The 14,467-nt window shown below is 39.5% G+C and overlaps 1 protein-coding gene across 4 annotated transcripts in view; it reads right to left on the reverse strand.

Annotated features, from left to right (window-relative positions):
- The window catches only part of dock3 (dedicator of cytokinesis 3), a 919,050-nt gene that overhangs the window by 159,385 nt on the left and 745,198 nt on the right, over positions 1 to 14,467 (reverse strand). For all 4 annotated transcript variants that reach the window (XM_039772621.1, XM_039772622.1, XM_039772620.1 and 1 more), the window contains 2 exons: positions 11,404 to 11,528; positions 6,091 to 6,253 (listed from right to left, as the gene is read on the reverse strand). In XM_039772621.1, the coding sequence (XP_039628555.1) occupies positions 6,091 to 6,253; positions 11,404 to 11,528 (288 nt within the window). The remainder of the gene's footprint in view (positions 1 to 6,090; positions 6,254 to 11,403; positions 11,529 to 14,467) is intronic.

Here is a 14,467-nt window from a genome sequence, read left to right on the forward strand (position 1 = left end):
GATTTCATATTCATTCTTTGGTTTAGTGAAGATAGATATTAGCATATATTTGACTAAAATGACAGTTTGGAAAACAGAAAAGTTTTCTAGTGAACGTTTTTTTGTTAACCAGAAGCTTCTATCGATTTTCTTAAAACAAATCTTTACTTTGTGCATTAGGCTATTGGGACTTGAAATGTATCCATCAAGCAAAAGGAAGGAATTCAGTTCAATTGAATTTATTCTTATTGGGCCCACTTCTGCCTCTGAGCCCAGCATATTACACAATAATTACATTTCAGTTAAAAAAGATGGGGTATCAAAAGAAAAAAATTATATTGGAACATAAACATAAAAGCATAATTGAATATACACAAAAATAATATACGTTACCGGCAATGTATGAAACGCGGGCATTGTATAGAATGCCTAGGCAATATATAGAATTCCTGGCGTTTTTGGGCAAAGTATGAAATATCTGAATTATTTTAATATTAGGGCAGCACGGTGGCACAGTGGGTAGCCCTGCTGCCTTGTAGTTAGGAGACCCAGGTTCACTTCCCAGGTCCTCCCTGTGTGGAGTTTCCTCCCACAGTCCAACAACATGCAGGTTAGGTGCATTGGTGATCCTAAATTGTCCCCAGTGTGTGTGTCCTGTGGTAGGCTGGCACCCTGCTTGGGGTTTGTTCCTGCCTTGTGCCCTGTGCTGGCTGGGATTGGCTCCAGCAGACCCCCGTGACCCTGTGTTAGGATGTAGCGGGTTGGATAATGGATGGATTTTAATATTATATATGCTTTCCCTAGGCATTGTATGTAATACCTAGGCATTATATAGAATGACAAATGCTATTTAGGCAAAGTATTAAAAGAGATCATGAAAAGGCTTTTATTGAAAAGACGTATATGAAAAAGAAAGAAATGCAAAATAAAGTATAGCACTTTCTTATTGAGGAAAACAAGAAAAAATAAAATATGAACCTACTTGTTGCAACAAGGAAGGAAAAATTTTTATTTTAAATTGCACTTAATTGTCTTTCACACAAAAAAAAGTAAAACTTGAAAAGAGAGTCATGAAAAGGCCTTCATTAAAAATTACATAAATGAAAAAAAGAAAATATCAAATAAAATACAGAACTTTCCTACTGAAAAAATAAGAGAAAAAAAAATTAACCTACTTGTTGCAACAAGGAAGGCTTGAATGGCACTTTGAATTGCACTTCATTGGTTTTTAACATTAGCGGGAGTATTTTATATTTTGCCGGTTTGTCTTTTACCATTGCATAGAATGAGGGCAGCACGGTGGCGCAGTGGGTAGCGCTGCTGCCTCGCAGTTAGGAGACCTGTCTGGGTTTGCTTCCCGGGTCCTCCCTGCGTGGAGTTTGCATGTTCTCCCCGTGTCTGCGTGGGTTTCCTCCCACAGTCCACACACATGCAGGTTAGGTGGATTGGCGATTCTAAATGGTCCCTAGCGTGTGTGTGTCCTGTGGTGGGCTGGCTTCCTGCCTTGCGCCCCATGTTGGCTGGGATTGGCTCCAGCAGACCCCCGTGACCCTGTGTTAGGTTATAGCGGGTTGGACAATGACTGACTGACATTGCATAGAATGCCTAGGAAATGTGTGAAATATTAAAACCCCTTATCAAGCGGGGTCATTTTTGCTAAATCGCTTGTAATTCGACCTCTCCAAATTAGAATCATTGCTGTTATTGAACTATCTGGAGTATAAACACATGTTTGGTCTCTTTGTAAAGGTAACATTCTCTAGTTTCACCCTTAGTAGTCAGAATCACTGTAGGTGTGACTGATCAAAAGTTATACACATTAGAACTCACAGAAAAAATGAATTTTTTTGTTCTCGCCTAAGTTTTTTTGTGAAAATAAAGGAAAATAAAGCTGCAGTAGGTAGGTGGGGACAGAAACACACTATGTACCAACAGAATAACTTGTTGACTACTCACATTTCAAATTTGAAAAGAATACCTGTACAAATGACATTTTCACACCAGTTTTTATGTGGGCATGTCCAGGGACTTTTTAGAGGGACCTTTGGTTTATCCATTATCCACATTTTGGAACATATGGAAAAAGTGTAATAACTTTTGAATGCTTCAACCCACAGATATCAATGAGGGCTCTACTGAAAGCTTACACCTAAAGGAATCTATATCTACACACAGTGTCACTCTATTAGTTATGGAAATTCATATTCCATAATAAAAACAATAAAAAATACACATTTCAATATAAAAATAGTCAAAACAAGTCTTATGGGCCAAAAAATATATATATTTTATTTTTACTTTTTTAATAAAATGCACACAAACTATATACATTTTTTACAAACTGTTACAACACAGCTCAGCGTTTTTCCATGTGCCACTGATTGTAGCAATCCCTAGCAGGCAGAAAGCACAACGGCGTGTCACATGTCGCTCTCTGCCATTAGATGTCACCTGGTCCGATCGATCACTGTCACGCCGCGTACATGCCTCTACTACTTTATAGAGAGTGTATTTACGTTTATCTGTACGTTTATCCATATTTAAAATGTGAAAAAACTTGGTGAAATCACAATAAACAACCACGCACCAAGTCTGCAGACTGGCACAAATGCCAGCTTTGCGCAGCTCCGATCGGTTTTGTTTACAAGTTAGCATGGCAAGTTACATATTGACGTGATCAGCTACTCATTGGCTGTAAGTTTGGAGTGTCACTCACAGCGTCCAATCAAACTGGTAGATTCTACCAGGGTTTGGAGTTGTGCATCATCGTTCAGCTGTCTGTGACACTAGTTGGCTATACGAGGTGCCAGTCACCCCCCAGACCCATCGTAATTGGCCAACTTAGGTGTCAATCAGAAGCTAACACTTCCGTGTAACATGCTTTAGCATGGTTATTGCCGACAGAAACAAATTACGTCTGATATGACCAATAGAAATGAAAAAAAATGTCGGAGCTAGTCTCAAGTTAAAAAACGTTTTCTGGAGTTTTTGTCCCTTTGAGGATCTATCGTGTGTTTTGGACCTAATCGTTTTACTGGATTATATTCCCTGGAGCCTTACGGACAGAATGAGATCAATATTGCTCGGAAATATTGATGTTTGACTTGCAGAGAGCCTTCAAAGGTAGGGAAAGTCAACTCTTAAAAGTATGTACTTCTCTGTAAAAAAGGATTTAGTGTCAGTGCTGTGGTTGTTGTGTGTCAAAATGGTTTATATCATCGGAAAGACGAGACTCTGAATTTTCATTTGATGTGTAGTATGTCGAGGTGCATGACAGAGGGGCATGCACACATGGCTGTGACGTCGTCCAATCGTAGTTATGTACCGGGACCGGTACATGTGCATGTAATTGTTTCATATTTTGACGTCCAATTTTCGGCATATTATATATTGCCTAGGCATTCTATACCATGCCTGCCTTTCATACATTACCGGTAACATATATAATATAAAATGATATATACAATACAATACAATACAATTTATTTTTGTATAGCCCAAAATCACACAAGGAGTGGCACATTGGACTTTAACAGGCCCTGCCTTTTGACAGCCCCCAGCCTTGACTACATAAGAAGGCAAGGAAAAATTCCCTTGTGGGGAAAAAATAGAAGAAACCTTGGGAAAGGCAACTCAAAAAGAGACCCGTTACCAGGTAGGTTGGGCATGCAGTGGGTTTCAAAGAGAAGGGGGTCAATACAATAAAACACACAGAACAGAACACAAGTAATCCTCAATACAATATAATAGTGCAACAGAAATATTAAAAGTACGAAGCAGAAATTAACAGTAGATGATATCACATAATAGGATTTGGATTTTGTATCATCTATCTATAAATATATATTGTCACAACAAGATGGAGTGGAGCACATGTTTATTGCCTCACCTGTGAATACATTGATTGCCAACTATGAATTAGGGGAATTTCCTCTTTTGACGTATAAGGCGTTGTATGGACTTACACCACCTTACACTCTGTTACGTCCTCACTGCCCTCTTAATGCTGGTCTTTTGGTCATTCCTTCAATTATCAAAAATCTGAACACATTTCTCCAGTTTTGATGTCACTACACTGGTTGCCTGTGTCATTCAGGATTGACTTTAAAATACTGCTTATGGTTTATAAAGCCTTAAATAATCTCGCTCCATTTTATATATCGGAATGCCTGACATGTTATATTCCAAATCGTAACCTTAGATCTTCAAATGAGTGTCTCCTTATAATTCCAAAAGCTAAACTTAAAAGAAGTGGTGAGGCGGCCTTCTGCTGTTATGCACCTAAAATCTGGAATAGCCTGCCAATAGGAATTCGCCAGGCTGATACAGTAGAGCACTTTAAAACACTGCTGAAAACACATTACTTTAACATGGCCTTCTCATAACTTCACTTTAACTTAATCCTGATACTCTGTATGTTCAATTCATCATAATAACTATTCACAGTGGCTCTAAAATCCGTACTGACCCCAACTCTCTCTTCTGTTTCTTTTTCCGGTTTCTTTGTGGTGGCGGCCTGCGCCACCACCACCTACTCAAAGCATCATGATGCACCAACAATGATGGACTGAAAGCCAGAAGTCTACGTGACCATCATCATCAGGTCCTTCCATGAAAACCCTAAATACAAAGAGGACTGTTTGACTTATGTTAGGTAGATTGCCCAGAGGGGACTGAGCGGTCTCTTGGTCTGGAACCCCTACAGATTTTATTTTTTTCTCCAGCCTTTGGAGTTTTTTTTTGTTTTTTCTGTCCACCCTGGCCATCGGACCTTACTTATTCTATGTTAATTAATGTTGACTTATGTTTATTTTTTATTGTGTCTTCTATTTTTCTATTCATTTTGTAAAGCACTTTGAGCTACATTTTTTGTATGAATATGTGCTATATAAATAAATGTTGATTGATTGATTGATTGAATTATGAGAAATTCATCATTTGCCTACCGTGCACCTTATTTTTGAAATGGTCTTCCATTATGAGTGACAGAAGCACACTTAGGTGATATTAAAGTTGATATAAATTGATATTTTTAAATCAAGACTGAAAACCTACCTTTACTCTCTTCATTACAAATGTGCTTTAATATTCAGTCAGGCCTATCATCTTTGAAAATTTCCTTAAATGCTTAAATTACTGTTTGTTACTTGTTGACATATCATTACTTTTAATGTTTTAATATTTTTTTTTTCCTTCAACATTGATGTTGTTAAATTTGAATTTCTGTTTTAATTTTGCTTACTTTATATCTTCTCCCATGTACCGTATTGTACTTCCATGCAGCATGGTCCCAATACACTGTACAAAGTTCTGCACTTTAAATAAAGGGGATTGACTAACTGATTGATTGTTCCATGTGCCAACTACAAATTAACTTGAATGTTAGAGAAAATAAATTTTCATAGTGAGTTATGCACAATAAGAAATTGCATTTAATTAGTGCATTAAAATAACACCCTGAATGTTATAATATTAGCAGGGAACGTGTATCCATTGTCACTGTGGCTGTCGACGTGTTAAAGATATCATTGGGCTGGCGTGAGGGTGTTAGGGGCAAAGGCACCATTAGAACAGGAAAAGGGCGAAGTGAAGTCCTACAGAGAGACAGAGAGAGAGAGAGCAGCAAACTGAAGGTTAGTGACAAAGCACCTCTGCACGCCATCATGGGCAGTCTGGGAAAACCAGGGGGTTGATAAGTCCCACCATACATGGTGTCCTGAAAGTGAAGCCTCAACGGGCACTGGCCCAAAAGACATAGACAGGTACAAAACAAGAAGGAGAGTGAAAAAATACAGGACCACCTCGCCGAAAGGTAACAGCAAATACTTTCTAACTAGGGATGCTGAAAATATGTGAGGCCTAAGAGGACAAACAGGAGGGTCTTATGTCTGCTTTGAGGCTAACAAATTGTTGCTTATTAGGATGAATTAGACAGCGTGGCACCTGTAAAACATGTGCCTAAGGAGCTATCTGCAGAAATCTGACCCTTTAGGCGTTGAGCCTTTTAATGTTCATATGACAAAAACAAACAAATGCCTACTAGACTGAGATCATATCCTCAAGGCACTGCATTCAAGACAAAAACAAAAAGGAAAAATAAAGCAAACTCACTAGAACAATGCCTGAATTCAAATCGCAGGTGTGATCCTCTGAAGCGGTCAATTGGGATGGGGAGCTTGATGATCTCACCCCAGCGTGGGCTGTTATTGTGGTAAAGGACGAAAGAACGATGTTCACTCACGTGGGGTTCTCCTGATCCAAGGCTTATACAGTCCTGAAGACGAGAGAAAGAGAGCAAAAGTCACAGGTTAGCAGAACAAAAGATAACACCTCATCCGCTCAACGTCCCATTCACTAAGTGAACTTTCACACAAGTTTGATTTTACAGGGGCTTTCAGATGTTTAAGGTTCACTGCTATGTTGAACATGGCTTAACAAATTAGGTCCTTTTTAAGACTTTTTAAACATTTCCTAACTTTAACTGTTTGTTTGCTTCTCAGTCCTCAATTGTTACAGTGAATATTGTGTAAAAATTCAGGAGGTGTGATTTGGTGGAAAAAAAGCTTAAAATATTCAAATCTTAGATTGAGTGGAATTAAATTTAAAGTAAAACTGGAATGCTTTCTTTAACAATACAAAGATAACACAGATAGATAGATAGATAGATAGATAGATAGATAGATAGATAGATAGATAGATAGATAGATAGATAGATAGATAGATAGATAGATAGATTTTAGTATAGTAAGCAGGATAGATAGATAGATCTTAGTATAGTAAGCAGGATAGATAGATAGATAGATTTTAGTATAGTAGGCAGGATAGATAGATAGATAGATAGATAGATAGATAGATAGATAGATAGATAGATAGATAGATAGATAGATAGATAGATAGATAGATAGATAGATAGATAGATAGATAGATATTATTTCAGGGCACCCTAATGTCTGGGACACACCAATGGCAGGTCTATTAAAGCTGTCATATTTAGGACTTTGTTGCAAATGCCTTGCATGCAATAAGTGCTTGAGGTCTGTGATTCATACACATCACCATTGCTGAAGATCTTCTCTGGTGATGCTCTGCCAGGCCTCTAATGTAGCTATCTTCAACTCCTGTTTGTTTGGAGGGCCTTGTCCACTTACGCTTTCTGTTCAGTATGTGGAAGTCCTGCTTAATTGGATTTGAAATGAGTGACTGGCTTGGCCATTGAAGAATTTTCCATTTTTTATCTCTGAAAAACTCCTGTGTTGCTTTAGCAGTATGTCTGAGATCATTATGTTACTCTAGCATGAAGCCTTAATGGAACTTGAGCAGACAAGATGTTTCACGGCAGAATTTATTGTGTGACTGCCGTCAGAAGTTCCATCATCAGAGAAGTGAAGTGTGCCAGTGCCTGTAGCAGCCATACATGCCCAAGCCATAACGCCACCATGTTTAACAGATTAGGTGGTCTGCTTTGGATCTTGGGCAGTTCCAATTCATCTCCACACTTTGCTCTTGTCATCACTCTGATGCAGGTTCATCTTTCTCACAATTGCCAGTGTCTTGATTGATTTGATCCTTGTTTTCCATCCTCATAATGGCTTCATTGACTATCAGCGGCACAGCTCTCATCCTCATGTTGAACCATGTCAAGTACAGACGCCAAAGGGTAGAAGCAGGCCGAGGTATCTTATGAAGCCATGAAACCCACCTGAGGAATCACAAACACCTGTGACTCCAATTGTCCCAAATATTATGGTTCCCTGAAATGGGGGGACTGTATAGAAGAAGAGTTGTCACATCTACATGCTGTTACCAAAATGTTTGCAGATCCCCTTATGTGAAAGTCTGCAATGTGTACTTGAATCACAATGTCTGAATTGTTTGATTTGTAACTATAAACAGTGGAGCAGAGGGGTAAATCAAAGAAAAATGTGTCTTTGTTGAAAACATTATGGAGGGCACAGAATAGTTTATTTGTCCCCAAGGGGAAATTAAAACTACAGAAGCTCAAGAAAAAAAGAATATCTATAGTGTCAATACTAACACTTTAATATCATATGCAAAGCACAAGCCATTAATCAATAAGTCACAATGGCAAAGCCAACGTCACCTCTGCTTGTAGTTTCCTCCTTGACTGTTGTGCTGTCACTGCGTTTGCAACACTTGGGCTGAGTGTTGAGCGATTACTCCAAGTTTAAGCGGAATGCACGCTTTCCATATTGAAGCCAATGCATAATAAAAAATCTCAGAATTACACAGTAGTTGTGTTACATGTGTCAATGACTTGCTTTGTTCAGTGCATATGATATCCTTAATTAAAGGAAATGACTTGTGCAAATTCTCCTTAAGTGCAATTCATTGGTTCACCCCTACCGCTTTCCCAGAGCAGTCATTTCAATGGAAGCCTCTGTGGAAGCAAACTAATTATGTTAAAACTGGATCTTTTCCAAAATACACTTTAAGATTTCAACTGAATTATAAATTCCTGCCTGACCCTTAACTGGAATCTGCAGGTTTGAAAATGGATGGACGAATTATACAGAGGGGAAAATTACAGACACCATCCACAGTAATTACCGAGAAATGTAACAGCTTCATTTAATTATACTGATTCAGCATGGCTTTCATTTCCCTTAAATTATTTACACTTCTGCTACATTACAATATGACAATCATTTACAATGTACTGAATTATGCACAATGTGTATTTTATCAATTACCAAAGCTGTTAAATTGTGTTGTATTTTATTTGCAAGTGTTAATTAAGCGCATCAACTTGCATTACACTCTAAAAATATTAGCTTAACTTTGCAAAATACATTTGCAGTCTGTGCTGTCACTGAATGGTATGAAACAACACTGACAGTTGCTCCTTAATGTACTTCAAGATCAGGGGTGGAGCCTATCTTGACAACAGATCAGGGGGTGGAGCCTATCTTGACAACAGATCAGGGGGCAGAACCTATCCTTGCAACAGATCAAAAGGTAGAGCCTCTCCTGACAACACAGTGTCACAAGACAGTCCACTGCAGGACCGTCACACTCACACTCCACACTGGTCCAGTTTAGAAGAGCCGGATAACCCAACCTGAACATCTTTGGGATCTTGTGGCTTAGTGCAGGCTTCAGATTCAGAAGGCCACCATGCCACCTTCTAAATGAACTTTGCAAAAGTAAAAGTAACATTATAGATAGTGTGTATAAAATATGCAGTTAGCTGGGACGTGGAACCATTTAATATAGACTGTGTGAGGAGACTGAAAACAATTTCAATTGTATGTTCTTCAGACTGAGCCCAGTAAAACACTTTAGATTTCCATGAGTTATATTTCGGCTGATCTTAAAGTACATATGAGAAACAATTAAACTGTACTTAATTTACAATATCTTATATATAAAGCAGACTGTAACAATTTTGCGGTCTTGTATGTATGTTATCATCCAGTTGACACTTGGAACGTTTACTGAAGCTCCATCTGTTGGCTGATTAGGAAGTCGACACTAGCTCTATATATATAAAATCCAGCGTCTGTCTGTGTGTCTGTCCGCTTTTCACGAGACTGCCTTGTGCCCTGTGTTGGCTGGGATTGGCTCCAGCAGACCCCCGTGTCCCTGTATTCGGATTCTGCGGGTTGGAAAATGGATGGATGGATGGATGAACTACTATTTCTATAATTTGCTTGAACATTCCAGTTGATTTTCGACTTCTTTCATTGTGCTAAGTATTATTGTTTGCTTGCAGTTCTGATTTATTTGTGCAAATCTGAGAGAGATGCAGCGGGCCGGGGGGGCCCTCCTCACTCGCAGCCTCGGGGCATGTACCTTACCTCCACTTAGTGAATGAGAGAACTACTTCACGGATTTAGATTGTGTTTTTCTCTAGAATTTACTTGAACATTCCGGTTGATTTTCGACTTCTCTCATCGTGCTAAGTATTATAGTTTGCTTGCAGTTCCGATTTATTTGTGCAAATCTGAGACAGATGTAGCGGGCCGAGGGGAGGGGGGAGCCCTCCTCACTCACGTGCCAGCCTCTGGGCGTGTACCTTACCTCCGCTTAGCTAGCAAACGAGAGAACTACTTCACGGATTTAGATCGGGTTATTCTCTAGAATTTACTTGAACATTCCGGTTGATTTTCGACTTCTCTCATTGTGCTAAGTATCATAATTTGCTTGCAGTTCCGAATTATTTATGCAAATCTAAGAGAGATGCAGCGGGCCGAGGGGGGGGGAGCCCTCCTCACTCACGCGCCAGCCTCTGGGCGTGTACCTTAGCTCCGCTAATCTAGCAAACGAGAGAACTACTTCACGGATTTAGATCGGGTTATTCTCTAGAATTTACTTGAACATTCAGGTTGATTTTGCGACTTCTCTCATCGTGCTTAGAATCATAGTTCGCTTGCAGGAGTGATATATTTGCGGTAATTCGAGACAGAGGCTGCGGGCAGAGGGAAGGGGGTACTGTGACGTTGGGAGTGGGGAGCCGGGCAGGGCCGTTCTCACTGATGCACCAGCCTCCGTTTGAGTCGCTCTGCTTCTCAGGACATGTTGGAGTGCACCTTGCCTCTGCTTAGCTAGCAATATCTGTTTGTTTATTGATTTTTAAAGTTTGTCCTGTTTCACTACTATGCGGGTGGAGCCGCGGGGGACGGCTAGTATATTATAACCTGCAAAACTTGCAATTTACAGTTTTTTTTTAAAGCTATTCTATTGTGCTGCAACTTTTCTGCAGTTATCCAATGGTTCATTTTTAAAACTGCGCAATTATATTTGGATCAAGACACGAATTTCCTGGATGCATTAAAATATACCTATAAATGAATTCTCATGTGTGAAAAAATTTATCACATTGTTTTTGTGAAACATGAACAGGTGTCCCAGATTGTGTGGACCCCACTCCCTTACCTGGCCAGGAGGCCTTGATAATAATGGAGGGTCAGGGAGGACCTGATCAGGAAGGTCAGGGACGCAGGAAATGAACCCTACAAAAGAGGACACGTCCTTCTTTTGCTGGGTGTCTAGGTGCCAACTCTTGGTGCCATGGTATATCTTGACTTCATTAAATGCAATGCTGGAACAACCCCGACTGAGTGTAAATTGGCTTAGATTGTGCCAATTTAGCATCACAAGTAAAGCTGGGCCTGAGGGAGCCAAATGGAGAATATGCTGAAAAGCCAGGTAGACACGGTGCAGATTCCACTGACGCTGAAATTGACCGCAGGCCTGATGAGCTATGAATCAGCACAGCACCATGTGAGAAAGGCTAGCATACATTTAAATTCTCTATAATATACACAAGTATATAAATATATTCAAACACTCCTTTATTTTTCATACTTTTCTTGTGACAGGGGAATGAGACCAATCCTGGCACCACATTGGCACATCCAGTTCTGATTTTAAAAAAATCAATGGCTCCACAGAAATATTTACCTTTAATATTTCTCCGTCAGCATACAGGACATAAATGGTGACCTCGATGTTCTTCTGCACACTCTTGCCTCCTCTCTCGAAGTCTCCACGCTCCAAGGTCAGGTACAGGTCATTACGAATATCACCTGGCACACAAAGACAGTAAGTAACCATTTTAAAAGCTCCACTTTAGCTTATTTAACATCCAGTTTCACTCATCCCTGAATTTCTGGGAAAGCATTGTTATGCTCACAGCTGATTGATGACAGCTGCTTCAAGAAGACAGTGGACGTACATTGCCGAAACGGTGTTTCATTCACCAAATGTAACAGAAACGTCTTTTCTGGTCTTTAATGGTGCCAACTTGTTTTAGTGGTAGCTTAACTTTTCAAACAGGCTTGTCGAATTGCAGATAATGCCGCTGTTTTTCTAGGTTAATCATTAACTACTCGTACTATTTCTTATCTCATAAATATCCGTGCGGTGTACTTTATGCACCAGTGTTAAAATGGCTATTTACAGTATATGCATGCTGTGAGGTTGTCATATAAAATCTGCTCTCTCTATATAAAATCCTAAGCCTAAAAGTGCAACGATTTTATGTCACGCTTTAAATCTGGCTTTTTATAAAACCTACATACATATGTTTGGTATCATTCTTATCAGAATTTATCAAATTTTAATGTCATCTCGTTTGATTTTCAGATTCTTATTCCGTTTTTAAATTATAAACTAAAAAATATTAAAAACTCAAGTCCTGCGAGAGGAGACTTTGTGCCAAGAGATTTAACCATGCCCAGGGCCAGAAATAAAAGACAAAGAGTAGGACAGCTGCTGTACAGGTTTTTAAATGTTCGAAGCACCACATAAGGTGTAGATCACACGGCACGGCAGCAGCAGCAGCTGATTGAGCAAAGAGGAGGTAAAAAAAACTATTTGTTTCCCATTGTATCACCGTTTATGAGGGGTTTTCAGAGGAGTGACCACATCTCCTTGGGGTGCGCAACTGGGGGTTGGGTGCCGAAGGTGCCAGTGGGGTTTGCCCTCCTAGCATTGCAATAATTTTAAATTGTTCATGTTTTTAATGTAATTTAATACCATATTACTGCATAGTCCAGTTCTCTCGCATTCGTCACTAGTCACACTTTCAGCCACTGCAGGATTTGCACATGGAAAACATTTCACTCCTGTTGTTGAACGTTCATTGCAGACCAAGTCATTGCAAGAAGAACATCTCATCATTGTCATACATACATACAGTAAGTGTCCACGCCATATTGAACTGGTGACTGTGCCATCACAACACTCTACTTGTAGTGAATCAAGCCGAGGATTGATGGCGGATGCTGCCAGCAGGTTCAAGTAAAAGGACGTTGGACAAAAATAACTGAGATTGGTGTACAAAATACACCAGCGTGAGTAGTTAAGGGTTAAGTGAAGCCATCAAACTGAACTGCAAGTTCCATTGGTGCTTCTCAGTCTGAGGATTTCCAGGAGCAGGCTGCACTGAGGGTTTGTGTGCTGGGCAAGAAGAATCAACAGTTCTTGAATGCTGGTTCTTCCTTTAGAATCTTGTCTAAAATTACCGATTTTGAGACTTCTGCATGTAAATTAAACTTGATTTTAAATACAACTGAAATTCGTTGCCAGGCAGGACAGTTGCTAGAAATTGCTCTTTAGAACATTATAACAATCTATGACGAGAACAGGCCTTTCAGCCCAACAAAGCTTGCAGGTCTATTCCTTTTAATTCTTCTAAAATAACATCAAGTCGAGTTTTGAAAGTCCCTAAAGTACTACTGTCTACCACATTACTTGGTCACGTATTCCAAGTGTCTGCAGTTCTCTGTGTAAAGTAAGGCATCCTAATGTTTGTGTGAAATTTGCCCTCAACAAGTTTCCAACTGTGTCACCGTGTTCTCGATGAACTCATTTTAACGTCCTTGTGCTACAATCATTCCACTTCAAGCAACACACAACACCTCAGAATGTCAAAGCAAAAACAACAACCTAGAAACCTTTAAGAAGTTTATCAGAAACAAAAAACTGAAATGTGACAATGACTCGAGCTCTCAGAACCTCCGCTACAACACTTGAAATCTGGCTGAGGTGCATCTCATTCTACTGACTGCGGAAAGCGTGTGTAAAGTAACCTGGTTATGGTTTTTCACGGCCACATAATCGGATTATTCACAGAGAAGTCTACTTCTGTTAACCAGGTTTCTCAGAGGCCAATAACCCAACTTCTCTAATCAGAATAAGGGATTACATGACATTTTACAGATCAGGGTTTTAATAATTGGGACATTGAAGCGCATGTAAATATGATAAATGTTTAATAATAATTGTGGCCACCAGGGGGCGCACCCGTTTCACAAAGCTGGCACAGACAAACACCAGTCACATTTTAAGCAATACATGAGGGTTTTATTTTCAAGGGGGGAATGCTTTTCCTTTGTTCCCCACCAATGCACAGTATAAGGCACACAGCACTTTATCTTCTTTCTTTCTCTTCGTCTTTTCTGTCTCTTCCACCTCCACTCCACCCGACAAGCGTTGTCCTCTCCCTTTCAACTCTGTCTGCTTTTATAGAGCACCTAACTGATAGAGTGCAATGAACAGGCGCAGACTAAAAAATCCTTAATAGTAACCTGGTTATGGTTTTATGAGGGACGTTCAAAAAGTTTCCACACTTTTATATTTTCTTTGGAAATGGTGAAGACAGGAGGAGTATTAATTGGGCATTAAAATGTTGGTACAACGCTGGGAAAATTTGCATCACAAAGAAAGGTGACTATGTAGAATAGTAATATGATTTGTGTTTGAAATTCTTAATAAAGAGAGTTAAAAAAAAAAGTGTGGAAACGTTTTCAACGTCCCTCGTACATGGTCACATAATCAGATTATTCACAGAGAAGTCTACTTCTGTTAACCAGGCTTCTCAGAGGTCAATAGCCCAACTCCTCTAATCAGAATAAGGGTTTACATGAAATTTTAGAAATCAGGGTTTTCTTAATAATTGGGTTATTGAAACACATGTAAATATGCTAAACGTTTAATAATAATTGTGGCCACTAAGGGGCAT

The sequence above is a fragment of the Polypterus senegalus genome, chromosome 12 (assembly GCF_016835505.1).
Source record: "Polypterus senegalus isolate Bchr_013 chromosome 12, ASM1683550v1, whole genome shotgun sequence".
Classification (NCBI taxonomy): Eukaryota; Metazoa; Chordata; class Cladistia; order Polypteriformes; family Polypteridae; genus Polypterus; species Polypterus senegalus.